Source organism: Vanessa tameamea, chromosome 25 (assembly GCF_037043105.1).
Source record: "Vanessa tameamea isolate UH-Manoa-2023 chromosome 25, ilVanTame1 primary haplotype, whole genome shotgun sequence".
Lineage (NCBI taxonomy): Eukaryota > Metazoa > Arthropoda > Insecta > Lepidoptera > Nymphalidae > Vanessa > Vanessa tameamea.
The window spans coordinates 7,729,435-7,755,941 of record NC_087333.1 but is presented as its reverse complement, the minus strand read 5'-3'; the positions used below and the strand labels follow the sequence as shown (position 1 = coordinate 7,755,941).

Here is a 26,507-nt window from a genome sequence, read left to right as displayed (position 1 = left end):
TTATAATTCCATGCTGATACAAATATTTAAAGTCTTAAAAAATATGTACCATTGGTCCTTCCTGGGATTTGATGCCTTAACTTTAAAATCTCAATTAAATAATTAAAATCTAAATTAATAACTAACTGTGTCACTAACCTAAGAAGCTAATTCTTAACCACGAAACAATTACCTATTAAAATATAATAATCATAAACAAGGCATCATATTTAATAAGAAATCAACCCTACAATACATGTAAATATTTATAGTATATTTTACTAACTGAAAATAAGTAAAAACAACATGGCCGCTTCCCGTTCTGAAGTTAAAATTACATCGTGACGAAGCATATTAATACAGACCAGGATAATGCCCTGACTTCATCGCCGCAAAACAGAGAAAAACGCTATGTGCTTCGATTTATTAGGACATATTTTGTTTTTGATACTTTTTGGACATAATAAGTTCTCTAGAAACATCTTTTTCTCGGCCTTTATGACAACGAGGGCGAAAATGAATTTTAGTTGTTAAGATTATAAAGTATTGCAGCAATTATATAAATACATATATGTTAGAATCATTTGATTAATTATTCATAAGAATGTTACGAAACTATCAAGGATCACCTCTACATAGTATAAAACAAAGTCGCTTAGATCTTTTAAGCTATACAACGGTTTTAATAATACATACATGCATTTTATATCGGAGAAAAGCCGAGAATTTCAACTTTCCTAGCCGGAAATAAACATTCATTTTTCTTTTAATGTTTTTTATATATATAAATAATATATATATATATAAATATTGTATAAAGAACTATTTATAGATAATATTAAAATTAAACTCATAATAGCAGGTGCGAATATGGATTAAGAAATTAATAATAAAAGAAAAAAAAAACCTTTATTAGTTTATACAGGAAAGATCTATCGAAAATTAAATATCCGCAAATATTGCCAAATCCTTCTACATCGAATAATATTGTATTTATCAATTTGTTTCACTTGTCAACTAAATTGTTGCATCGTGCCTACTTAAATCGTCAATTAAAACAACCGATTCGATTCGATTCGCAACCGAACAGGCTCCTACGTGTACGCCCGTCATACGATACATTGGCAGAATGTTTTGCGCTTAACTTTTTTTTTCTGTATTCCTTTATTAAATTCTCGTGTTGTGTATGGCATTCTTTATGATATTATATGTGATACAATATAATTTGCACAACTGTCCTTATTAGTTATACGGTTCGATCCTGTTATGACATTAATATTTAATAGACTAATTGTAATTACATTAATCTTTATCGCGGATCTATTTTTAGTAACTTTTCTGTTTTTTATATACATAGATAATCTTCTATTTGACGTTAAATATATTTGTATTCTTGCATTTTTTATCTAATTTATTATTCACTAGTTGTCGCTTGCGGCTTCGCTCGCGTTTTAGGGGTTGGTTGTCATGTTTTAGGCAAAAAAAATAGCCTATGTCTTTCTTGGAGTACAAGTTTGCTTCAAACCAAATTTCGTCAAATTCGGTTCATTGCTTTGGCAGTGTAAGAGCAACAGACAGACAGAGTTACTTTCACATTTACAATATTAAGTATAGATTACTTTTTTAAACAAATTACTTATTTTGACGATGTTAACAATGTCGATCACGGTTATAATAATTATCTTAAAAAAAAAAATCTTTATCACGTTTTGCGAAGAAACGATATATTCACTTGTTGTTATTGTAAATAAATATTGACAATAGTGTTGATACGAATCGATATATCGAAATGTTTTAATATAAATGTAGGTGCTCTAATTTAAGGAATGTTTAATGTTTATTCGATAAATTCCGAGGGAACATAAATTTTAATAACCCAATTCGAACTCTAGGGTTGCTAGCTTTAAAATAATAAAATATAGATAATAAATATTACATAAATTATATAGTCTATATTTTCACTAATTGAGTATCTATTTTTTGTTACTTAATATTATAGGAAGGCAGTCTGGTAAATGGTAAGTGGCTACTGTAAGAGATAACCATCGCTGACACCCGCAATACGCAGATTTAGTAACTATAAGGTGATTTTTTTTTATGATATGGGTAGGCGGACGAGCAAATGGGCCACCTGATGGTAAGTGGTCACAACGCTCATAGACAACAGCGTTGTAAGATATATTAACCATTCCTTACACCACCAATGCGCCACCAACCTTGGGAATTAAGATGTTACGTCCCTTGTGCCTGTAGTTACAACTGGCTCACTCACCCTTCAAACTGGAACACAACAATACTGAGAACTGCTGTTTGGCGTTAGAATATCTGATGAGTGGGTGTTACCTACCCAAGCGGGCTTGCACAAAGTCCTACCACCAAGTAAAAGTGATCTTATGTGCTACTGCTAACACTGACAAACTGATGTGCTGAATAATTCCAATCCGCATGCATTATTTGATATGTCAGTGAAAAAAAAAAGTGTGTAGCGAGCCCACGATAACGGTGAATATTCAGATGATAGCTTGGTTAATTGCGTATTAATGTCTTTAAAAGGTTACATTACTTGTATAAAAAACTCATTTTAATAATACTGACCTCGTTTTGAACCAAATTTGGGTAGATAAACCATGAAGGTCGTCTGCCAACTTTATATTTAAGAGCCGGTTCGGATATAGGCTAAATTGCGAATTCATTTTTTTTATTTTTTATAATAAAACTAAAATACTCTTTCAAATAAATAACAATCGAATGTGTATTTATATTATTTAAATTTGTAATCTGTGATTTCTTCAGTTGAAGGAGGCGAGCCGTGTTAAAACTTGGCGCCATTTTTACTATACAATTACGTCATAATATAGCTTGTGTAAACTCTGTAAGCATATAATTATAAAAATAAATGTTATTATCAAAACTTTTAACGTTATTAAGCAAAGAACAATTGCTATATTTATTAAAAGCTTCTATTTTTATTTCGCTAGTAAACACTTGGTATTTATCAATAATTACTCAACACTTTAATCCAGTTTTATCCGCTTAAATGTTTTCACAAATCCTATATACTAATTTAGTACATGCGTAGATCGCAATAAGCCAATAATCTGTACGTTATAACGTCTGTCAAAGGAAATAAATCCCACCGGCATTGGCGTTTCAACTTGGTTACACTAATCGCCATTATTTAATTCATGAAATACTTTCTAATATCTACTATGTTTAAAAATTCTATGAGCTACAGTTTCGTGTTATAAAACCAAACAAAACAACGTACCTAATTCTTTAAACGACGACGAGGAAAATTTAATAAATTAAATGAGGATTTATATTGAACGTCACTTAACTGTTCACGGTGACACGACACGTGTTTTGTACGGAATAATAAGAATTAATTTTTAACTCATTGTTTTTACTTCCATAGCGGTTTAATAAAGATTTTAAGTATGACTATAATTAACATTTTAAATAATATATACTAATATTATAACTACTTTGTCTGTCTGTAGCTCTTATACGAATTAATGAACGAAATTGATGAAATTTTGAACGCAGCAAGCTAGAACCCCAATGAACGTCAGGTTTACTTTTTTTTAACTATAAAACGTAACCTACGTCGTACAATCCTCCCTTATTACGAAAACTGTCATTGAATGATATTGTTTCATATTCACATGTGAATTAAAGTCGCAGACAAAATTATAAAAATAATTATTATTTTATATTACTAGTATACATTGTTAGTAGTGATTTCAAGTAATCCGCTCTGAATGGATTAAAAGCAATTGCCAGTAAACGGAGAAGCGCTGATACCATTTATGAACGGTTCCTGTTTTTTTAATATATATCAACTTTCCCTTTTACAAATCCTCAATCGATGTTAATAATAATTATTTTAAAAAAGATAAAGCCTTTGTTACATCACATACTATAAAACAAAGTCCCATCGCTGCGTCTGTCTGAAAGCGATCACTTCAAAAACTACTGACCGGATTTTCATACGGTTTCTATTAATGAACGAAGTATGCTTAGGTTTATAATTTACGATAAACCTAAGCATGATTATTGCTTAAATCCGTTTAACGATGCGTGCCGCGTTAACGGATAAAGGTATAATGTAGCTTTACACGTTTTATATAGGCTATATATAGCATTCTAACCATGCGAAGTCAATAGCAAGTCATTAGTCATTAGCAGCCTGTAAATTTCCCACTGCTGGGCTAAGGCCTCTTCTCCCTCTGAGGAGAAGGTTTGGAGCATATTCCACCACGCAGCACCAATGTGGTTTGGTGAAATACACATGTGGCAGAATTTCGTTGAAATTAGACACATGCAGGTTTCCTCACGATGTTTTCCTTCACCGCTGAGCACGAGATGAATTATAAACCCAAATTAAGCACATGAAATTCAGTGGTGCTTGCCTGGGTTTGAACCCGAAATCATCGGTTAAGATGTACGCGTTCTAACCACTGGGCCATCTCGGCTCTTAAAATCAACAATAAAGCTCAATAGCAAGTAAAACATCTATATTAATAATTCCGTAAAGGTCTACGATAGACCCGTTAAAAACTATCCACAAACATTATATATCGTTAAATAATAATAATAATCTTTAGTCCATACCATATATCCGTAAAATTCTTATAATTCAGATACTTCGATATTAAGTTCATGAAATTCAATAACATTACAGTTCAACGGGCGGCCATGTTTGACGTTTACGGGTGCGTTCAGACTGTGTTGTCCAAATAATAATTTCGTGCAGGGGCACGGCATCAGTTAGTACATTTTTATTTGTTTAGTTTTATTTTTATTATCCGAGCGAAGCCGGGTTATCTATTACTTAAATAATTTAATGTTTTATATAATATCGAAGTAGTTCTTTTTTTTTTAAGTTATATTCGCCGAGTCAAGGTGAATGGGTGAAATTAATGATAAGGATGTCGGCATCGAAGTCAATGCTTCAGCCTTATCGTTTTATGATAATCAATAAACATGGTGAAATATAGCCGAAATGTTAAGGTGAAGTTTTTTTTTTTCTTATTTAATTTTGGGACTTTTGTCCTACACAGAAAAGGTGAAGTTGTTAAGGACGCGAGAGAGAGAGAGAGAGAAGAAACGTCACACTCAAAGTCATTACATCCTTCATGGAACACGGCATTTGTTTCTATAATAAGATGCCTATTCAAATAAGGCATTTTACTCAATACAAAATTATTTTAATCATAAAAAAACGTGGACCTAATATTTGTTTATTTCTAGGCAGTATACATGTAAATTTAATTGTACTTTATTGACACACTCTGTAATTACAAAAGGTGGAAAAGAGTAACTGATGAGTTTCTAGTCGGTTCTATATATTTAGATAAAAATCGTCATTATTCCACTTTACTGCTAATATCTACTTCAATTTTAGTTCCAAAGTTTCGATAGCAATTTAGGCGACACTCAAAACGCCATTATTTTCGCGAATCAATACTACTAACCAAATATCATAATCTAAATCAAAATATACTTTATTCAAGTAGGCTTTTAGAAGCACTTTTGAATCGTCATTTAACAAACTATTTAAAGTAAAGCTACCACCGGTTCAGAATGTAGATTCTACCGAGAAGAACCGGCAAGAAACTCAGTAGTTACTCTTTTTCAACATCTAAGAATACAGTCATGTTAGTTAAATACAATTATATATGTATGTATGTTATGTCTCCTGTCTGGAAGTCAACAAGCATTAACTCCACGCTCTCATAGAATATTTAACATATCGCAATGATATGGCGACAATCCAATGTCATAGTTGTTTATTTTGCCTCCTCCTGTTGGAATGGACTGAACACGACGCGTTGTAGATTAATTTCACCTTTTCAAATAAAGAGGTAGTATACCTAACGATACGGTGACAGTATCTAATATATAATATTCAGCCTAACCACCTCTAACCTCTTTCCTTTGCATGCATAATAAACGCGAAGAAAAAAAATTGACTCGCCATGACAAATAGTAGATGTTCCGGACGTATAATTTGGGATATGTTTACATGGATATTTGAATAAAATTTAACCGGTTAAGTTTACGAAATTATTTCGAATTATCCGATTGTTTTGATAGTTTCAATTACGAACATTAGATTATTTATACATTTTAAAAGAAAAACAAGTCAACTTTAACTTTATACTTAATTACAAAAAAAAACAAATAGCCTTTGAAACCAATTTAAACTACTCTCTCTAAGTAAAATAAAAGTATAATAAACATATTTTTTATTGTATTCTGTTACGGTTATCGATATTCGGATATACCCCTGATTGTTTCGATAACGATTACAGAGCTCCATAACATCCCTTATTATATACTAAATATATTTTATAACGCAAGTATCAAAGAAATGACAATTAGTATCTTCGTATAAAATAAATTTATACCAATTATTTAACACTAAATTAAAATAAACAGTGTGACGTCATTAAAGGTTCACAACAATAGTAATACTGAACAAAACAATGAATTATAAACCTAATGATAAATGTTGATAGATATAATTATTCATTAAACTAACGCATCATAAAGATTACCTACATTAATGCACTTTAATGAAATCTTGATAAGTTTATCGCAACAATAAGTTCATACCAATACAAATATTTGATAAACATATCATATTGGCAAATTAAGAAGTATATCGTTATCTTAAAACTAGCTACATGTCCCGGCTTCGCACGGATATAATAAGGGACTACTTAAAAACTTATCGTAATACATAACTGTGTTGAATTATTCGGTAAAGCTGAAGATGAACTGCACTAACCGCCCTGCCTGCCATGCCGGTCCGCAAGATGCCCCTTCACGCATCGATTGAACGAACCCAGGTTACAAGAGGAGGAGAACACATGTGCTGGTAGAGAATAAACCATCCTCCTGTATCCGTCCGGTACACCGTATGTCTATTCGGAAGTTTTTGAGTTATTTGTTTTTCAGATTGACAAAAAGCGAAGTAACTAATAATATTTAGTGACGACACTATGTAATTACTACGAAATGTCTAGTTAACAGGACTCCATTAAATAGCTGAATGGGTACTTAGTTGCTTAAGCACCGACCCATAAAATGTTAGACCGTAAATACATTCGTTGAATTGTAAAGTGTATCTAAAGCAATATATTCACTTCGGACATTAGCGCTAAAGTCATTAGATAGAAAGAAATTTTAATCATTCCTTACATCGCCAATGCGCCACAAACCTTGAGAATTTAAGTTACACTGGCACACTCATACACACTGGAACACAATAGGTACTAATATTGTACGCAGCCGGGTTTGCCTGTGTGTGCAAGCATAGTAACGAACCACAGTTACATATTTAAGTACTTATGACTTATTAACATTAATATCTTATTGTGATAAGAATGTAGGACTTCCATAATCCTACGGCTTATAAAATAGAGATGTTTATTAGCTACGAGACGCACAAATAACAGTATAATTAATTAATACATATTATATCCTGAGAGGATTTCGGATTTGTATCAGTGCCTTAAAAAATAAAATAAAAAAGCGAATCGACGTTCCATAATTATTTTGGAATATTTTTATTTTTATTATTGGTAAATTAGATAAAAATATAATCAAATAAAGTCAAAAGTCAAATGAAGATGACAAAACAACGCTGTGTTTAAAAGTTATTTGTCATTGTTACGAAAATATGCACAAATACATAACCGAAAAGCTTAAAATATAGCTATCCCTTTCTCTCTTAATAGGAAGCTGTATGCTGTTCCTTGTCTATTAGTTAACATGTTGCATTAACGCGCTTTAAACTAAATATGTATTGAAGATCAATCAAGCTATATAAGCGTACGTAGGTGCGGGTCAACGGCCCGCCATTCGGCTTATAAACTTGTATATCTACATGAGGATCGCTGTTCGAATTTTAAATTGTTATATAAACTATGAATAAGGAAAATATATTTATTCCAAGGATGTTTATTGCATTTAATCTTTTTTTTTTTAAATATTTTACAAGTGTAGAGCAAATTTACCGTTCTTAATTTTTAAATTGTAATTAATATATTTTAAATTTCATAATGTTGAAGTTATTTCTATAATTAGTAATCAACAAGACTTATCATAATATAATCGCTTTACATTTAATTCAATACTGTAACATGAAGATTCAAAAGTGCTTTTATGAGCCTATTAACCTCTTGAATAAAGAATATTTTGATTAACGGCTAATATACACTTTTAAAATAATTACGGTAATTGTGGCGCCCTTTATTGTTGTTTAAATAACAAATTCAGTCCAAACCCTTGAAATTTATTTGGTTTTGAAAGTACGAACAACATTTGAGAGAAAAAAAACATGAGTCAATAATACAATTATGATTTTGGCTTGAATCCAATTAGGTGCGACATTAATTAGGTTTAGTTTTATTTAATTAACTTATCTTAACACAATAATGGCCAGAAATAATAAATAATTTCTCTTGTTAATTTTTATCTATAAAAAAAAAATACTATAGAAAAGCATCAATGACTTCACATATAATAGTCATGGGTCGACGAACAGACTTCCGATTAGCATAATGATTCTATTCTTAATGTATAGTTAAAAAGTTATTGTATGTATATATTTCGTATTAGCTGTCCCACGCTGCCTTGTCTGTCTTTTGTCTTCTATCCCATCATTAAATCTCAAATTAGTATTACCGCAATTATAATATAGTATGCAACATTGAAAGTAAACTAAACACATTTTATGCTCTACGAGATTGGACCATGTTATATAAAAAAAAAAAAACGACCGAACGCACTATGAATACGGCACAACTTTTAAAAATATATAGGTTTATTAATCTGGCACATTATTATTTTTTATTTTTTAAATACTGACCGTTAGGAACTGTTCCACTTAATGCATGACTTGGATAATTCAAAAATTTATGCCTGCGTTTATATTGGTGAAAATATCCGTAACTAACGGACATATTTGTTGATCTCGGTCGCGCCATTGTTCTTATACCGTTTCGCTAATAAAATGCTCAAAGAAATAACTGTTATAATTTCATAGCTCCCATGCTTGTTTTGGTGGGAAAAAATACTAATTTGAATAATTTCATATTTTTTACCTCGCTTTCACCTTAATTACTCATTAAGAAAGATACGTAATATTTTTAATAATTAAAGATATTATCATACTTTTAATGTAAACAGAGGTAAGTTCTGTTGGTAAGCCTTTTAATCGGACTATGTTACTTTTACTTTTTATAAAAAGATAATTTAACCGTTTTATTATTTAACGAACAAAAAAAATATAATAACTATATTATGTAGATATCATTACTTTGTACAAAGATAAAAAGTCAAGTAGGACATAATATTCTAAGTGGTGTCTTAAAATGATAGAACCGTACATAATAATTATTATAGGTATTCAATACCTTACTTTTTATAAAGAAAATCGATTCGAATACCCTAGTTATTCAAAAAGGTTAGTTGTAATTTTTTCTGATTATCATACCCAAACATTATAGAGAAAGCGTTATTTTTTTAATTAACTTAAGTAGGTAATGAAAACGTATATTCAGCGTAAAATGTTTGTCGTACTGGATACGTTGGAATTGGATTACTGAGTAAAAACAAAAAAAAAGCAACCTATAGCGCTAGCCTTTCATTAATTATTTAATAATAACATTATTTTGTGTATATTTGCCGTACGTTACCATTTTTACCGGTGTTTTACTTTTCTTTTGTATTATACGAAAGTCCTACAACCATCAAAGTATAATCTTCTATCTATTCGTCTTAAATAGATTAATAAAAATCAATTTATAATCGGCAAAGTAACCGATATGTACGATAAGTGACATAATATTATCCCCTAATTTCCCACTCTTAATTCACATTCATGGGTTTAATTTTTACTTTGAACTGATGCGAAACCGCCTATGTCCAACTCTATTCCGTAAAATAAGCATAATGAAAATCGTTTTACAATAAACCAATGCATCGAGTAATGTATACCTACAGAATAAATGACGGATATTTCCCAGTTTTCTACCCCTAAACGACTATTACGATTTTTTTTTTAATTTAAAATAGGCACACGATGTACAACTGATTTAAAAAAAATAATAATATGTGTTAAGTAGATATTTTATACCAGAATAGTAAATATTTTTACTATTCAGCATGTAAATAATTTGTTTTCGATTATTTATACATGTTACAAATTATATTTAGGTATTTTTAAGCAAATCACAGAATAGGTATTTTAAATTAGGTAAGTGTATATATTTTTTAATTGATGTTTTAACTCTTTAAACTAATATAATATGTACGAGGCTGTAATTATGCAAACAAGTTACAGTAAAATCAAATCATATCTGATTCTTATTGGAATGAGGCTTATTTAAAAATTTTAAGTTATGAGGAAAGTAAGTTACAAAAATAAGTATTACTCATCTTCCAGACACATCAGACGGAAATCACATTAGCTAACTAAAGGCGTGCCTGCATTCCTATATCTACTCAAATGCACCCAGACATTTCTATAGTACGCCACTTCACCCCCTCGCTATCAATACGGCGCGACACGGCATGCCATGACTAAGAACCAATACAGTAGTGAGTAGACTACAAATAAAAAAGTTATAAGTTAAAAATAAAAAATGTAAAAAAAGGACTTACTTTTTTAGGCCCATTCTGCACAATATTGTCGTATTCCATACCTTCCACAGACATTTTCACTTAAAAAAATTAAACACACCAAAAAGTATACACTCAAAGAGGTTTTATTTTTTAATACACCCAAATATTTCGGTTCTTAATCGTTTATCGTAATCAAATTTAGTCACTAAATGATTAAGAGTTCCGGTAAATCACTGTTTCCATCAAACAATTTAGTGGAATTAATCGTTCGGATTGTACGTCGTGCCGACTGCCGGCACGGGTGCAACAAATTCAGACGCCCACACAGCCTCCCCTGCTCTCCAGCAAGTGAAATACTCATAAACTCATACTATGTATAGAAAGTTGGTATAGGTAGGGCAAATGGGAGTGAATGTAAAGTACGGTTCGTATAAGGCGATTTTATTGTCCTCGTATGGACGTTCCTTTTTAAGCATAAGTAGACACTTAAATCTTATTTCTATCTACTACTATAAATCGGAACTGAATTAATATATAAAATAAACTTTCTTTTAAATAAAGTTTTTGTAGTAAAATCGAATAAAATATTTTCATTAAACAAAATATTTATTATCTATATTTCAAAATGTTGTTGAGTTTGTCATGTATCAATTGTCAAATTTATGTCAAAATATAAATAAACAAGACTTGTTTTAAATATTGTTTATTAGTAGACATATTTAAATAATCAACATCTTACAACAAATATTTTTTTAGTCTCATACGTATGTTCACAGAATATTCAAAGTTACATACAGTACATACAGTAGTAAAACTTTTTAGGTTATAACATTTCCAATATGAGCGAAGACTATAAAATATTGAAACAAGGAGCCGAAGCGAAGTTGTATATCTGTAATTATCTGGGAAAACCTACGCTTATTAAGGAGAGATTCAAGAAAAACTATCGACACCCGGACCTGGATCTTACTATAACCAAAGAGAGGATAAAAAACGAAGCAAGATCGATTGTACGATGTAAAACAGCAGGAATAAGGACGCCAACGTTGTATCTGGTGGATTTCGATCGTAGACGCATATATATGGAACATTTCCAAAACAGTATTACTGTTAAGGACTTTATAATCATTTTTTCTAAATTAAATAGTAGCAAAGATGTTACTACAAACAGCTTAGATGTGTATGCTAGTAAAATCGGTCAGACGGTCCGAAAATTACATGACAATAACATTATACATGGGGATTTGACTACATCAAACATGTTACTCATAGAAAAAAGTCCTACTAACGTAGTCAATGATTCAAAATGGCTTTGTCATGACAATGTTGAAATAGTTATGATAGACTTTGGATTGTCATTTATCGATTCAAGTACTGAAGATAAAGGAGTTGATTTATATGTGCTGGAACGAGCTCTTATTAGTACTCATAATGATTATCCTGACTTATTCGATAAAATATTTGATGCCTATAAGAGTTTCAGTAAGAATAACATTAAAGAAATTATAGTTAAGTATGAGGATGTTAGGGCTAGAGGTAGAAAGAGAACTATGGTTGGTTAATGTTTTATTAAATTTGTAAATAAAAAATGTTTTATTTTTTTTCATTTTATTTGAATATATTCCTAAATCCTATACTGTACTCATAATTTTAAATAAAATATACATTTTATATATTTAAATAAAGATAGCATGTACACTATTATAATCGTTGAATTGCTTTATATACCTTTAAAATAGAATTTTAAAAATTAGGTGATGAAAAACCTAGAATATCATTATCTAAATATTAAGCAAAAATGTATTAAAATATTGTATTGGAAGTTTAGCTGAGATAGCCCAGTGGTTAGAACGCGTGCATCTTAACCGATGATTTCGGGCTCAAACTCAGGCAGGCACCACTGAATTGTCATGTGCTTAATTTGTGTTTATAATTCATCTCGTGCTCGGCGGTGAAGGAAAACATCGTGAGGTGTCTGCATGTGTCTAATTTCAATGAAATTCTGCCACATGTGTATTCCACCAACCACCCGCATTGGAGCAGCGTGGTGGAATATGCTCCATACTTTCTCCTCAACGGGAGAGGCCTTAGCCCAGCTGTGGGAAATTTACAGGCTGATTATGTTATGTATGTTATTGAAAGTTCATGAAAAAATTATTAAAATTTATTAAGACCTGTTTATGTGCATCAATTCCAATAGATATATAATTTTAAAGTGTTTATTTCAATTATATCTGTAATAATTGTAACCATGTAATTTATACTTTGATTTTCTAGTATTGAAATAAGTATAGATATAATTCTAATAATAATGGTTATATCTAGCAGTTAATTACAAGCAAACAGTTTTACGTAACATTGTTATATTTTGTCAATTTTTAAAAAACATAACTAACTACTCTACTTCATTTTTAAATTGAAAAAACGGTACCATAATATTTATATTTATTATCCGGATAGTTATATCTTTTTTGCGATTCAACAGGGAAATGCTGCAAGTCACCATTTTTCCACCACGCGATAATTATTTGTACAGTAGCTATTTTAGATTTTACTTGTATATAATGAATACAATAAAGTAAATAATTCATGAATATAATAGGCTATTTGCCTGGTTTTTATATATATACTGATACAATAATTGACCCTTTAATTTTCGCATTGTTAAATAGCCTAATTATATAGTAAAAAGCAACAGATAACACTGTAAGGTAAATGTCATTTCTATATGACATTTGTAAAATATGTCTTCCGCATAACCTAAAATTATTTGTTTTTAAATATTGTTGAAGTAATTAAATAATATAGGGATTTAAAAAAAAAACAAGATGAAGCAGCGTGCGTTATCTTTATCAAAAACACTTTTACTAAGTCATAATTCAAAAGGCTTGCCTGCTATCAGTGAGTGGATAAATAAATCATTTGTATTTGTAGTATTTTAGGTTCATTTATAAACAAAGTTTTTTTTTTACCTTAAGCATATTTTATACATTGCTTTATGTACTATTGTAACTATATTGTGTGCACTAAAATTTTATATATAAATTTTTACTGCGTTCTAAGGGCACACGGGTCACCCGCGGTTTTATCCTTAGAACTAATAATTATAAAAAACAATGTTTTAGATCATCAAATTTTAAAAGTATCTCGGTTTTAGGATGTATAAGCACAAAAGAGGCGATTGATCGTCGTCATCATCTCTTCGATTTAGAGAAGAAGCGGCAACTTGAGAACATTGGGAGAATAGAGAAAATCGAAGTTAACTACAAAGGGGTTCCCAACGACTGCACGTTGATTATGAATAAAGATATATCAACACCTTATGACTGTGCAAGACGTGAGTAATCAAAACAAATGCCTTTATCCAATATAGCAGCATTACATTTATTGATTTTCAAATTATAAACTGACCTCCGGTGCAGATAAAAACATACCCTTGATGGACTTTGTTTCAGATTTGGGAGAATGGCATACAGAGTCCAGTGCGTTAGCATTGCTCGATGGAACAGTGTACTGGGATATGCACAGACCTCTGACAGAGAACTGCACATTAGAAGTGAGTCAATTCTTTAGTTTTGTAATATATTGTATAGTTTCAAGACTATGTATAGGCAATATATTTATATTGTAATATAAAATAGGCCGCCCCAAAAACTCATAAAAAACTTCATCCAAAGCATGCCACGAAGAATTGCAGCAGTTGTTTCAGCTAGAGGAGGCCACACTCGATATTCATGTTAGTTTATTGTTTGTAACTTTTAGTAAATAAAGGAGAAAGTCAATTGAAGTAACCTTATTTTTTTGTCAAAATGAGTAATCTCCTTAAAATCTAAATAAAACAATTTAAAATTGATTTAATTACCAAACAGAAGTGCTTTTACATCTTTAAATAATATTTATTTTATTTTGTTGCATCAAATCCTTTTTGCAACTGCTAATACTAAAAGTACTCGAATACACCAAAAGTGCCAGTTTTTTTTGCAAAGGAGTTTAAAATAATAATAATAATATAAGCGTCTGTCCGAAATACATAGCCTGTCTACCGCTGCCGTATACGTAAGAAAAAGGGAAGCCCGACAGACTGACGCCGTAACGCGTTACGTAACGAAACGGTTTACTCTCCCATACGAAATTATCATTGCAAAATATACCAAATAAATATAAAGTTTGTGTTTAATACATGAAACTGCAACAGTTACAAAGGTTCAACATAGCGGAGCCGCAGCAAGTGAACAAGGCGTTCTGGCGCACGTGCTCGCTCGTGCTCGGCGCGTGCGCCACCGTCGCCTTCAAGGACTCCGTGCCCGTGCACTTACACAGCTTCCCGGGACCAGACAGTGAGTGCTTTTGTATTCAATTCGATAACGTTATTATAGCGTTATTATTCAATTCGATAACATTATGATAGCTCTGATAACATTATTATACGACTAAATTGTGAATACCATTGACTTTACATCTCGACCAATGATATCGCGTCATTTCAAGGTCAAAGTTGTTTAACCGTCTATAGCGAATGCATATTATACCTTTTTCAGTAAGAAGTGGTTCGTTCATATACGATATTGACCTTCCAACCCTGCCCGATTGGAAGCCAACCCCCCAGGAGCTGCACACCCTCAGTGCGGAATACGTCCAGCTGTGTCGGAAGCAGCTGCCCATCGAACGCCTTGATGTATCCCAGGAGCTTGCGTTGGAGATGTTTGTTGATAACCAGCATAAGGCTAAGCAGATACCGAGTATTGCGAAGGCTACCGGTGAGTGATCATGAATTTTTTTACTTTTGGTAGGGTGGTAGGGCTTCGTGCAAACCTGTCTGAATAGTAGTAGACGCTAAAAAAACACCATTCGTCGTATCTCCACGATTTGAGAACATTCCGATAGCCGCCACAGCTAGTATCGGAATACTTGGCGTTGGTATTTCGAGCCTCGTTCTGTTCCGCGGTCAATTGGAAGGCAAACCCAAATTGGCATCAATAAAGCTCGGTGTGCTCAGCAAGGCAAGACAGTATTTCACGTCGGCCCATCGTCTAAGACTCTACAAGGCACAAATTCGGCCTCACATGAAGTATTGCTCTCACCTCTGGGCGGGTGCTCCCCAGTACCAGCTCCTTCCATTTGACCGTATCCAACGTAGAGCGGCTCGAATTATCGGCGATCAAGCCCTTTCTGATCCTTTGGCTTTGCGTAGAGATTTGGATTGGATCACTCTGCATCTTCTACCGAATTTTCCACGGGGAATGTTGCGAGGAATTGTTTGGATCAATCCCGGCAGATGAATTTCACCTTTGGACATCTCGTCAAAATTCTAAGTTTCACCCGTACACCTACATGTCCGAAAATCCACAACAGCGCGATTTTTAAGACATTTTCTGCCTCGCACAACCACTCTGTGGAACCAGCGTTCGGCGGTTTTTCCGAAATTGTGGTATTCTGGTTCGAAGGGTGAGTGAATCAATGTAACACCAGGTATAGGTTTAGGTCAATGTAACAAGGGACATATGTTAATTCCCAAGGTTGGTGGTGCATATTCCTCATAATGCCATGTCTCTGGGCGGTGGGGATCAATGGTAACAAAAACATGCAGGCTAAAGGTACCCTATATATGTAAATATTTTCCAGGCAAAGTGTCGCTGTACAAAGTGGACAAGTTCGTGGACATATCGAAGGGCCCGCTGATCAGCAACACGGCGCAGATCGGTCGCGTCGCCGTCACCTCCGTGCACGCCCTCACCGGTGAGTCCCCACACGGATGCTATGGAGCTCCCTAACCGTGACCAAAACTATTGCGTACGTATATATTTTAAATTATCCGAGTAGGTATATGACTCCTCTCCACCTGATGGTAGGTGGTAGTGGTGTACAAACGGGAAATTGGCCTTCGAAGAAATAATAGCCTACAAATAAAGTAAGCTGTTACCTTGTTTTATTTTCTCTTTTAAAATTTCTTAATATTGTATATCTTTGTAACTGAAACAATCGGATAAAACGAAATTATTTCGGTACCGTAAATTAAACTGGTAAAATATTGACCAAACTTAGCGCAAAACCTATGACTACGATGGACTGACAAAATTATATCTGTGGTGAGCGGACCGTTACATGAGCGTACTAGGCTGACAGCTGACCGAGACGAAACATCCAGATGAGTGTAACATTAGCCACCACTTCATGACGAGCACGACCCCCCCACCTGCCAACATCGCAACCTTTTAATTGGACGATAGTTTACGGTATAGCTACGTAAATGTAAAGTGGTATCCATATCCCAACGCTGGGCTAAGGATTTATTTTTGGGAAGGAATGATTGCGAAACGAACAAAAGTGACATTATTACAATTTCAATAATTTAAGCTAAAATTATTTTAAGCGGAATAATTTTATTGTAATTTTAACTAAAAGTAATTACAATTTTCCTATTGAGATAAATAAAACATTAACAATATATTTTTTTCTTAATTTCAATTATTTCAAAGGCAAACAGTGCGAACTGACCTGGTTTCTTATTGGAAGAATTTATTTTGGGAGTTGAATTATTATTGGATGCAATAAGTCTTAGCTAACCAAAGACAAGCAAACTCTTACCATAGCTAATTTTTATTTTTTTTATATTTAGGTTCCCCTGACAGCGAAGTGAAGAAATTGTATAGATTCCAAGGGGTGGCGTTGCCGACTGGAGTCATCCTCAACCATTTCGCCTTCTCAATTCTAACCGAGAGAGCTAAGAAATTGGTAAGATAAATGAATCAGTATGCTCTTTACATATAGGAAAAGTTTAAGAGTATAGCGAAGGAGATAGATCTTTGACGACCTCCGTGGTCGAGTAGTGTGTACACCGGTTTTCATGGGTACGCTACTCCGAGGTCCCGGTTTCGATTCCCGGCCGAGTCGATGTAGAAAAAGTTCATTAATTTTCTATGTTGTCTTGGGTCTGGGTGTTTGTGGTACCGTCGTTACTTCTGATTTTCCATAACACAAGTGCTTTAGCTACTTACATTGGGATCAGAGTGATGTATGTGATGTTGTCCAATATTTATTTATTTATTTAAGAAGAAAAGTGAAATCTCTACATAGTAGAAAACAAAGTCACTTCCCGCCGTCTGTACGATTCAAGAGGAAAGTTTATATGTATGTAATAATAATACAAGCATATTAAAGTAGAGAAAAGTCGAGGATTTCATGTTCCTAAGTCGGAAAAAACAAGGAGTTTTTTTTGTCATGTCCGTTCATCAATCTTAAAGTTGTTACCCTTATTGTATCCGGATGAAGGACAAGTAGCTAGTCATGTTATATAATAAACAGCTTTATTTATATTTTCCCTGGCTACTAGAAAAGAGGTAAAACTATAAATACACTTAAAAATATAGAAATGATACATTGGTTTATTTATTGTTAAAAATCTACCACGAGTTCCGAAATTAAACTCAGATCTATAAATAAATAGCAGAATATCAATTCGGCGGAATGTGTTTTATATTAACAACTTTTGTTTACGATGATTATTTACTATTTGGAACTGCCTGGAGACAGGCCCTAGTGTTGCATATCGATAGTCCACTATCGATAGTCTATCGATAGTGTTGTCATGTGTCGAACCTATCGATAGTATCGCAAGCTCCCCATGAGCAATACTATCGATAGTATTGCAAAAACTTTTAATCCAAACTATCGATAGTTTTGGACTAACGATAGTGTCAATAGTATTGCTTACAGAGAGCTAGCGACAACACGAGCCGCCACCGTGTGAGGTCATAGGAAAAAACTGTCATTTCAATATCATCTGGCACTTTGATAAACAACTTTTCTGGAGTTTTAATGGAAATTTGTGGAAATTTAATCTAGTTACACGTTACACTCCAACGATAGTGTTTGTAATTCGTTATTTTCCCAAAAACACCAAATATTTACATATAGCTGGTAACGTTGAATGCGTGCTGGTCGTAGATACACAACTGTTGTTTTTACCAATATTACGTCACCAAAATGTCTGACAGCGTTTTTGCGGGGACAGAAAAGGATTAAAATTTAATATCATGGCAAGAAAACGTGTTTATTTTGCCGAACTATATTATTGTGGCTTTTTTAAGGAAAATCAACATTTTGAAGTACTTTTTCAAACATAGTAGAATATTCTAGTGTTAATTCTATGTTTTATTTTGCAGAACTCCGCTAGATCTCCGATCAATCCATTTGCCGATCAATCAAATCCAGCGCACGAAAGCATAGCAGCCCGCGCGTAATGTTCGTTATATATATAATTAAGTCATACAATTAGGAATAGAAATAAAAACAAAACATATTTAACTGAATTTTATTCTTAAACACTTATTATATTTACAAATAAAATTCATATTATTTATATGTCTGAGAGAAATTTATTTTAATTTTAGACTTTATCTAAATTTAATATGCTACATAAATATATAAAGGAACCCAAATATCCTTATTCAACCCCTACCCTTAAATTTTGGTGCAAGTCTTTGTACTGAACCAATCACATTAATTAGTCTCGGTTAAATGCATCTCACTCATTGGTCGCCCATTGCGTCCTTGACGCCATCAACCAATGAAAATTCAGAGTTATTCAATTAATCTGGCTTTGAGTACTGTTTTTAAAAACAAGAGGTTATAGTTTGAACTTTTAAGAATGATTTTGATATACTAAACTAATTTAACAGAACTCTTTCTCATATGCGGGTTTAAAAAATGATTCGTGTTTAAATTCTGTTAAAATAGCTTAGGAGATTATGTGCGATGAAATCAACACCATTGGATGTTCTTTGCTTGGAAAATCACATAAAAAAAAAATAATATTTCCATAGTATAGATTTCATAACGATAACAAAATATTGGGTTTTTCTATAGAAAAAAAATCTGCCGTCTCAGCGGATTTTTTTTTATGATATTAGCGGACGAGCATATGGGCCACCTGATGGTAAGTGGTCACCACTACCCATAGACAATGGCGCTGTATAAATTATTAGCCATTCCTTAAATCGCCAATGCGCCACCAACACTAGGAACTAAGATGTTATGTCCGTTGTGCCTTTAGTTACACTGGCTCACTCACCCTTCAAACCGGAACACAACAATACGAGTACTGTTTGCTTAATCTCTATAGATTACACCTGTGTTTGCGCACAGACTTGTGCACTATCACATCCTGCGTAGTGGTCTGGTCTCCGTTGAGATTTCCACTGCGGCCGACGACTAGTTTTTATTTAAAATATATCTCAATCGCAAATTACACTTATATAAATATGAGTTTTTCATAAAATTGTTATTTCGGTCATGTTCGTAAGCCCCCGAGAAAACGTCATAGAAATTTGTGGGGCAGTTACTAATATTTATTACGAATATCCAAAGAAGATTAGTATATTACAATGATCTAGAATCCATTCCACGAAACGAGCTCACAAATGAACTTGCTCTAGTGTCATCATTGGTCAAATCATTACTTAGGATTGCCTTACACGAAGGATTCGTCTCGCTGATCCCAAGCGACCAATGAGGTACGAGTATTTTGCTCCCTAGGAATTCGACTCGTGGTATGAACTATAATATTGAAATAGGGAAAATATTTATTATGATATCGTTTTAGTCTTTAATAAATCTAAATATTTTAAGGCCTGTCAAAAAATTCAGGTACCGTTTGTGATAAGTGTGGTCTTTAACAAACTTCAGCCCTCCGAAGACTTTTGCTTTTTAGGATCCGATGGTCCCTCATCCCCGTCCTGAAATATCGGCATCGGTTGAGTTTTCTTATACGCAGGGGCCACCCAGAACGGATTCTCTTCAGCCTCCTTCGCGTATTTCAATATAGCCTCCCTCGGATCCTGTTCATCGTCGACTCGTTTGCTCAAACCGAGATTTCTGATCACGAAGGAACTTAGGGTGCTTCCAGAGGCAGCGACTCGTCCCCCTTGTCCGGATGTTATCGGCAGATCCGGTCGTCTAGACTTGACGGGATCCAATCTGTCTTTCTCCATTTTCTTCTTGCTCGTTCGCAATTTCTCTTGCCTGAACAGCGGTAACGCGTGTGGAGTTATGATTTGCTGTGAGCTGACGACTTCCATGGACTGTTTTTTCCTATGTGTCTTCACGATACAAAGTTTCGCCCCACGCAGGCTTCTCTTATTATCATAATAACATTTGACAATGCCATTTCCACAGCCAACGAATATCTGGTTCAGCTTGGCGTGCCAGACTGCTTTTATGACGTGCGATTTGGCAACATCGATTTGCGTCACTTGTTCAAACGTCTTCGCGTTGAAGAATACTAATCTGCCCACATCCTGGTTCCTCTGTAAGGACTCGCCGGTGAACACCATTGTATCGTCCGGACTGAAACTGCAGTCCGTCTGCTCGTACCTCGAGAACAGGTCCCCAAAAACATTCACCGGCTTCTTGAAGTTACGCAAGTCCCATATTTTCATTGTATCGTCGTTCCCCCGACTGACCAAAAGCGAACCAAGATAGGAGAAGGAAATGGAGGATATTTCTGATTGTTTCTGGTGTGCGTCGCGTAGCAAAGAAGTGGTGTTGACGAAATTCTTCCTATGGTCCCACATTTGTATGGAACCATCGTAACATCCGCACGCGACAGTGTTGCCATCTCTCGAAAAGGCGCAGGAAGTCGGGTTAGTCTTCAAGCCTCCCAACTGTCGTGGTTTGATGACTGATTTGTGCTGTTTGGGGTTCTCTGTGAGCCATAGTCTGAGGGTTCCGTCTTGGGAGCAGGTCATGAACTCCTCTCGGATTTGTGGGTGCCAACAGCCGCTATTAAGTGTAGCTGTGTGTCCTTTGGTTCTTGAAAAGAAAAATATATTTATAAAACTCGTAGGAAGTTTCATTATGTACATAAATATCTATATATAAATAGGCAAAGGCAAAACAATTCAGTATCTTTTTAAAAAGCCATACATTTTCTCATCTTTTGTGTTTATTTCGTGCTTGACGACCTTTAGCGTATTAAAAGTAATTGAAAATAAGAATAGAAAAAAACACGTTCGCAGCATGCAAATTCACGTCTTCCTTAAATTTTACAATAATGTTATGGTCGAATTTCGAAAATTTTTTTTGAAATTCAAATAAATTATGTCAAAAAGAGAGAAATGAGTGTTTAATATTTAAAAATAACGCCAAAGATCTGCACTAATATTATAAATGCGAATGTAACTGTGTCTGTTACATCTTTATACTTAAACTACTCAACCGATTTAGATAGACACTTATTATGGACATAGTTGGGAGTCTCGGGGATACTTGCTACATTTTTAAATTCAAACCTCGAGGGGTTAAAATGTGTGGTTAACGGTAAAGTTTTATAAATTATGCGCGAGCCGCAGGCTCAACTAGTGAAAATATAAAATAAAGAGCACGGAACGTTTTTGGTATGCTATAACTTAAATGAATTGCTTATTCCAACCAAAGGAAGAGAAAAGACTAATAAACAATTTCGATATTGAGTTGTGGAAGTAGTTCTATAATTGATCGACATTTTGAACAAATTTTGATATTTCTTATGAAATTGCGAAGACGACGAAGTTTGGTATCGGAAATTTGGAAGTAAAATTATAGTGGAATAAGGCTGTACTATAAATAATATATTAATCAAGAACTTTCTTTTATGAAATAGGTCGGGCAAATGGGCTACCTGATGGTGTGTGGTCACCACTGCCCAATTTTGTTTAATTTTTCATCATTTCTTATATCTCCAATGCGTCACCAACACTAAGTTATTACGTCCCTTGTGCCTGTAGTTACACTGGCTCACTCACCCTTTAAACCGAAACACAACAACATAAAATATTGCTGCTTGACGGTAGAATATATGATGAACGGGTGGTACCCACTAGAAATGGAACTGTCTGTAGTTTATAATGAGGTGACCTATTAGCAAATCGTATGGAACAGATAATTTAGGTTTGTTTAGCATAACTCCTTTTATCATTTGAATAGGCTTTTGTAATATAAACAGAAAAACAGTGGTCAATATATTATACTAAATTGAAAATCCTTACTTGGCCATATCATTGATATACTGATCTCCCTTGACACATTCAAGCACTTCGAAGCCGTCTCTGTCCAGCACCTTAGCCTGGGCGGCACCGCTGACGACTAAAATGGAGTCACCGGTTGCTGAATATTGCAGAGCCTTAATTGGATGATTCTCACAAGGCTGAAGCGTTCTAAAAGACCGCATGGATGCATCCATTCCTGGAAAAATATATAATTTGAATTAATCCCTGATTACTTCTGTCTGTTGCAGACGATTAAGGCAGTTCCTTAAGTCGAAGTACAGCAGTGCATTTTTTATATACTACCGCCAAACAGCAATACTTTGTATTGTTGTGTTGTAGAGTGAGGCTCAAGGAAAGTCACATCTTGATTCCCAAGGTTCCCAGAATACATTACCATCAGGTTTTGTATTCTGGGTCGGGGTCAGGTATTTGCCAGTCTGCTAAACTATGATACATAAACACATGTGTTATCAAAACTCGACTTACGCCAAAAAAAACAACAGAACAGTCAAGGAATTCTCCGTACCTAAACGAAATTTTGAAATGGCAGGAAGTACGCAAAAGCGTTGGTGCTTTGCCTGAACTCTTCGTTCGTTTTGTATTATAAGTTTGAGAGTATCGATATGGCACCTGTGTTCTAATAGAGAATACATTTTGATCAAGATATGAGGGATTTTTGTCTTACCAGCGAAATCCCAAAATGAGACGTCGTAGTCAACCGATCCAGTTGCAAGTCGAGCACCTGAAGGGTCCACAGCAACGGCCACTACAGCTTTGGTGCCATGGAGCATTTCCACCTGGAATATAAAACGTAGCCTGTATAATAACCGCAATAATTATACTTTTCATGATTACAATTTAATTTTATTAGTTAATAAATTTTCTAATTATTTAAAAAGTATAGAACTTTTTATTTCTATTTAATGTATTGTGATTCTTAATCTAAATTGTATCATAATCTTCTTTTAGTCGTTTGGCATTTTCAACGTTTTAACAGATTCCACTATAACATAGCCCTTAGATATATTTTAGTGTAAATTAGAGGAAATACTTATGCAGTATCATGATTCCGGTATAAAAGTGCGTCCACGATGCTAGATACTAAATATACAACAATGACACTTCCCAGGGCCGGATTTTGGGAGGGGCATAGCTAGCAGAAATTATTTTAAACAAATATGTTACTTTCGAATTCTGATGCGTAAACTTTATCTGTCTATCTAACTCTGTCTGTTCCTCACGGTGAAATCCCTGAACCGTATTTGATGATATTTGGTATGAAGTTAGCTTGAACTCCAAGCAGCGCGGGCGCTGAAGCCACGGGCGACAATACTAGTTAACCGTCTACAAAGATCCATCAATAATTCAATTATTTAATTAAATTATTTTTGAAGAACCCAGCTGTTCAATTTATTTAGTAAAAGTATGAGCCTTGTTACTCTTTCGTGACTCAGTCCTTTAAATCAGGTCTTGACCTTTTTAAAAAGTATGCTTTTGAAAAACCCGCGGCTTTGCCAGCGCGAAATTTATAAAACATTTCAGCACACAAAACATCACCCCTCCATTCACCAATGTGAATTTAAAAAAGCCTGAGGCTTAAGTTTCCGCCGTACTAAACTTCATCAAAACCTGTTTAGATGTTTACGCATGAATAGGTAACAAATAGAGTAACTTTCACATTTATAATATTAGTAGGGATAATTTATGTAACATTTTAACTATTTTAATGCTGTGCACTACTTTAATGTTTTGTAAACAATTATCACAGACGCTGACAACGCATTACTTGTTGCATATCAGTGTAACTATGCGAGTAAGTTTTCCATAAGTGACAGCAGCCAAAAACAAATTTAAAGTCAACAACTTTATAATGTTTCTTTAAAAAAGTTTCCGCCCGCGTCTAAGTAGGATCAGAGGGGGGGGGGGGGGGGGAGGCTTTATGAACAGGCTATTGTTTCTCTATATTCTTTTCTGTATCCCTAACGACATGAAGGCAAATTCTATAGCGATCCAATAATTAAACTCACAGTGACAATTATCATATTAGTTAAGATTAAATCATACATACATCACTAGAGATCAGACATCGCCAAGCACTAGATGATAGATACATGAAAATACAGTGCATTCCTGCATTTTAACCAACAATCTTTATCTAATTAGTATTCTAGCTTACTTATAAATATAATTTGTTATAACTGTAAAGATGTCTTGTTGTTGTTGAGGGATTTGTGCAAGACCGTCTGGTTAGGTACCACCCACTCATCTATAGATATTCTACCACTAAAGCATTACTCAGAATTGTTGTGTTCCAGTTTGAAGGGTGAGTGAGCCAATGTAATTACAGGCACAAGGGAAATAATGGCTTAGTTCTTTAGGTTGGTGGCACATTGGCGATGGTTAGGAATGGATAATATAGTCACCACCATTGTCTATGGCTGATGGTGACCAATTACAAGGTGGCCCATTTGCAATCAACTGCCTACATACATCATAAAGAACAAATTTTTAGCTCTAGAGGCTTTGTATCTTATCTATATACATTATACTGATTCCAAAAGATACACATGTTTCCGAGGTTTTAGAATATAGTAGAATTATATAAAAGAGCCGAGATGGCCCAGTGGTTAGAATGCGTGTATCTTAACCGATAATTGCGGGTTCAAACCCAGGCAAGCACCACTGAATTTTCACGTACTTAATTTGTGTTTATAATTCATCTCGTGCTCGGCGGTGAAGGAAAACATTGTGTGGAAACCTGCATGTGTCTGCCACATGTGTATCCACCAACCCGCATTGGAGCAGTGTGGTGGAATATGCTCCAAACCTCCTCCTCAAATAGGAGAGGTCTTTTAGCCCAGCATAGGGAAATTTACAGGCTGTTAATGCAAAAAATTTTTTATAAAAAGGTGTGTATTGCTTTAAATTTGGACTTTTGTTGTGACTGGTATAAACATCATGTTCTTGTATTAAATATAATGTTTTTAACTAACCTCGTGTGTATTTGGTATTCGATTTTCCAAGGTTAGTTCTTCATCATCTGAACCACTGAGCTCATCATAACTGTCTTCATCACCTTTAGTTTTATCATCCTTCCCTTCATCTTTATTTTTAACAGACTTTTTTAATGGTAGACTTGAAGGTATTGGTGGCCCTATCAGATCATGCTCATCGTTTGAATCTTCCTGCTGTAGACTGGGTGCTGCAGTAGCTGTGTAAGTTTTCTCCTCTGAATTACTCGATACTATTGTTTCAATCTTCTTTTTATTCGCTTCTTGGGCTGCAATTTTCGCTTGTTTCATCATTTCTTCAACGTCGAAGTTTTTGGCTTTCTTACCGAAATTTTTGATTCCCATCACTTGTTGAACGTGCTGGCTTTCCAGGTCTTCAGCGATCTCTTCGATATCCTTCTGTTCTTGGATCGGCGTGCGACCGAATGTGCCAAAACCTGAGGTTGATCCATCGCAAGTATCGTGTGATGAGGTTCTGTTGATGTTAAAGCTAATTTTGCCGAATGATATTGGTTTTTTACTCATTTTTCTTGATATTAATCCGTAGATAACGTGACGTTATACTAAATTATTTCTCACTTAATAACTTACATCCTTTCATTTGTTTTATATAAATTTATTTAATTCATACAAATAGAAATACCGCAATTAGAGACCTCAGGCAATTTGTAATTTCAGCAATTTGACATATAGACGTCAAACAAAACAATGAAATAGTCAATGTTGCCATTACTACTATAAATTTTCAGAAATATTTGTAGTACAACAAATAACATGATTATAAAAGCCATATGAAATAAATTGGAATAAAACTTTAGTTTCAAATAAACAAACTAACTTTCTAACATCCTTATTT

The 26,507-nt window shown here is 33.9% G+C and overlaps 4 protein-coding genes across 4 annotated transcripts in view; 2 read left to right on the top strand and 2 right to left on the bottom strand.

Annotated features, from left to right (window-relative positions):
• Positions 1-11,035, bottom strand: part of LOC113403627 (coactosin-like protein) — a 39,552-nt gene extending 28,517 nt beyond the window's left edge. The window contains exon 1 of the mRNA XM_026644216.2: positions 10,657-11,035. Coding sequence (XP_026500001.1) covers positions 10,657-10,710 — 54 coding nt within the window. The 5' untranslated portion in view covers positions 10,711-11,035. The remainder of the gene's footprint in view (positions 1-10,656) is intronic.
• LOC113403621 (EKC/KEOPS complex subunit TP53RK) overlaps positions 1-12,211 on the top strand; it is a 297,288-nt gene extending 285,077 nt beyond the window's left edge. Inside the window, exon 2 of the mRNA XM_064218917.1 lies at positions 11,424-12,211. Coding sequence (XP_064074987.1) covers positions 11,457-12,179 — 723 coding nt within the window. The 5' untranslated portion in view covers positions 11,424-11,456 and the 3' untranslated portion in view covers positions 12,180-12,211. The remainder of the gene's footprint in view (positions 1-11,423) is intronic.
• Positions 12,212-13,330: 1,119 nt separating this feature from the next.
• On the top strand, positions 13,331-18,921 carry LOC113403620 (large ribosomal subunit protein mL39). The gene is made up of 8 exons (XM_026644204.2): positions 13,331-13,518; positions 13,775-13,954; positions 14,073-14,173; positions 14,813-14,954; positions 15,156-15,374; positions 16,240-16,353; positions 17,234-17,349; positions 18,780-18,921. Exons 1-8 carry the CDS (start codon positions 13,446-13,448, stop codon positions 18,855-18,857), a joined length of 1,023 nt encoding a protein of 340 aa, XP_026499989.2. The 5' UTR covers positions 13,331-13,445; the 3' UTR covers positions 18,858-18,921.
• Positions 18,922-19,309: 388 nt separating this feature from the next.
• LOC113403616 (gastrulation defective protein 1 homolog) lies at positions 19,310-26,318 on the bottom strand. The gene is made up of 4 exons (XM_026644202.2): positions 25,634-26,318; positions 23,326-23,437; positions 22,641-22,836; positions 19,310-21,426 (listed from the first exon to the last, which is right to left on the bottom strand). The coding sequence occupies exons 1-4, from the start codon at positions 26,174-26,176 to the stop codon at positions 20,298-20,300; spliced, it is 1,980 nt and encodes a 659-aa protein (XP_026499987.2). The 5' UTR covers positions 26,177-26,318; the 3' UTR covers positions 19,310-20,297.
• Between the last annotated feature and the right edge of the window lie 189 nt (positions 26,319-26,507).

Bases quoted from the DNA above. Each gene is read 5' to 3' on its own strand.
- LOC113403616 (XM_026644202.2), bottom strand. From the start codon at position 26,176: ATGAGTAAAAAACCAATATCATTCGGCAAAATTAGCTTTAACATCAAC. The intron at 22,837-23,325 runs GTAAGACAAAAA...ATATTTTTCCAG, and splicing joins CTCATTTTGGGATTTCGCTG to GAATGGATGCATCCATGCGG. The intron at 21,427-22,640 runs GTAAGGATTTTC...TTTCTTTTCAAG, and splicing joins TATATCAATGATATGGCCAA to AACCAAAGGACACACAGCTA.
- LOC113403620 (XM_026644204.2), top strand. From the start codon at position 13,446: ATGAAGCAGCGTGCGTTATCTTTATCAAAAACACTTTTACTAAGTCAT. The intron at 13,519-13,774 runs GTGAGTGGATAA...TCTCGGTTTTAG, and splicing joins AAAAGGCTTGCCTGCTATCA to GATGTATAAGCACAAAAGAG. The intron at 14,174-14,812 runs GTGAGTCAATTC...AAACTGCAACAG, and splicing joins CAGAGAACTGCACATTAGAA to TTACAAAGGTTCAACATAGC.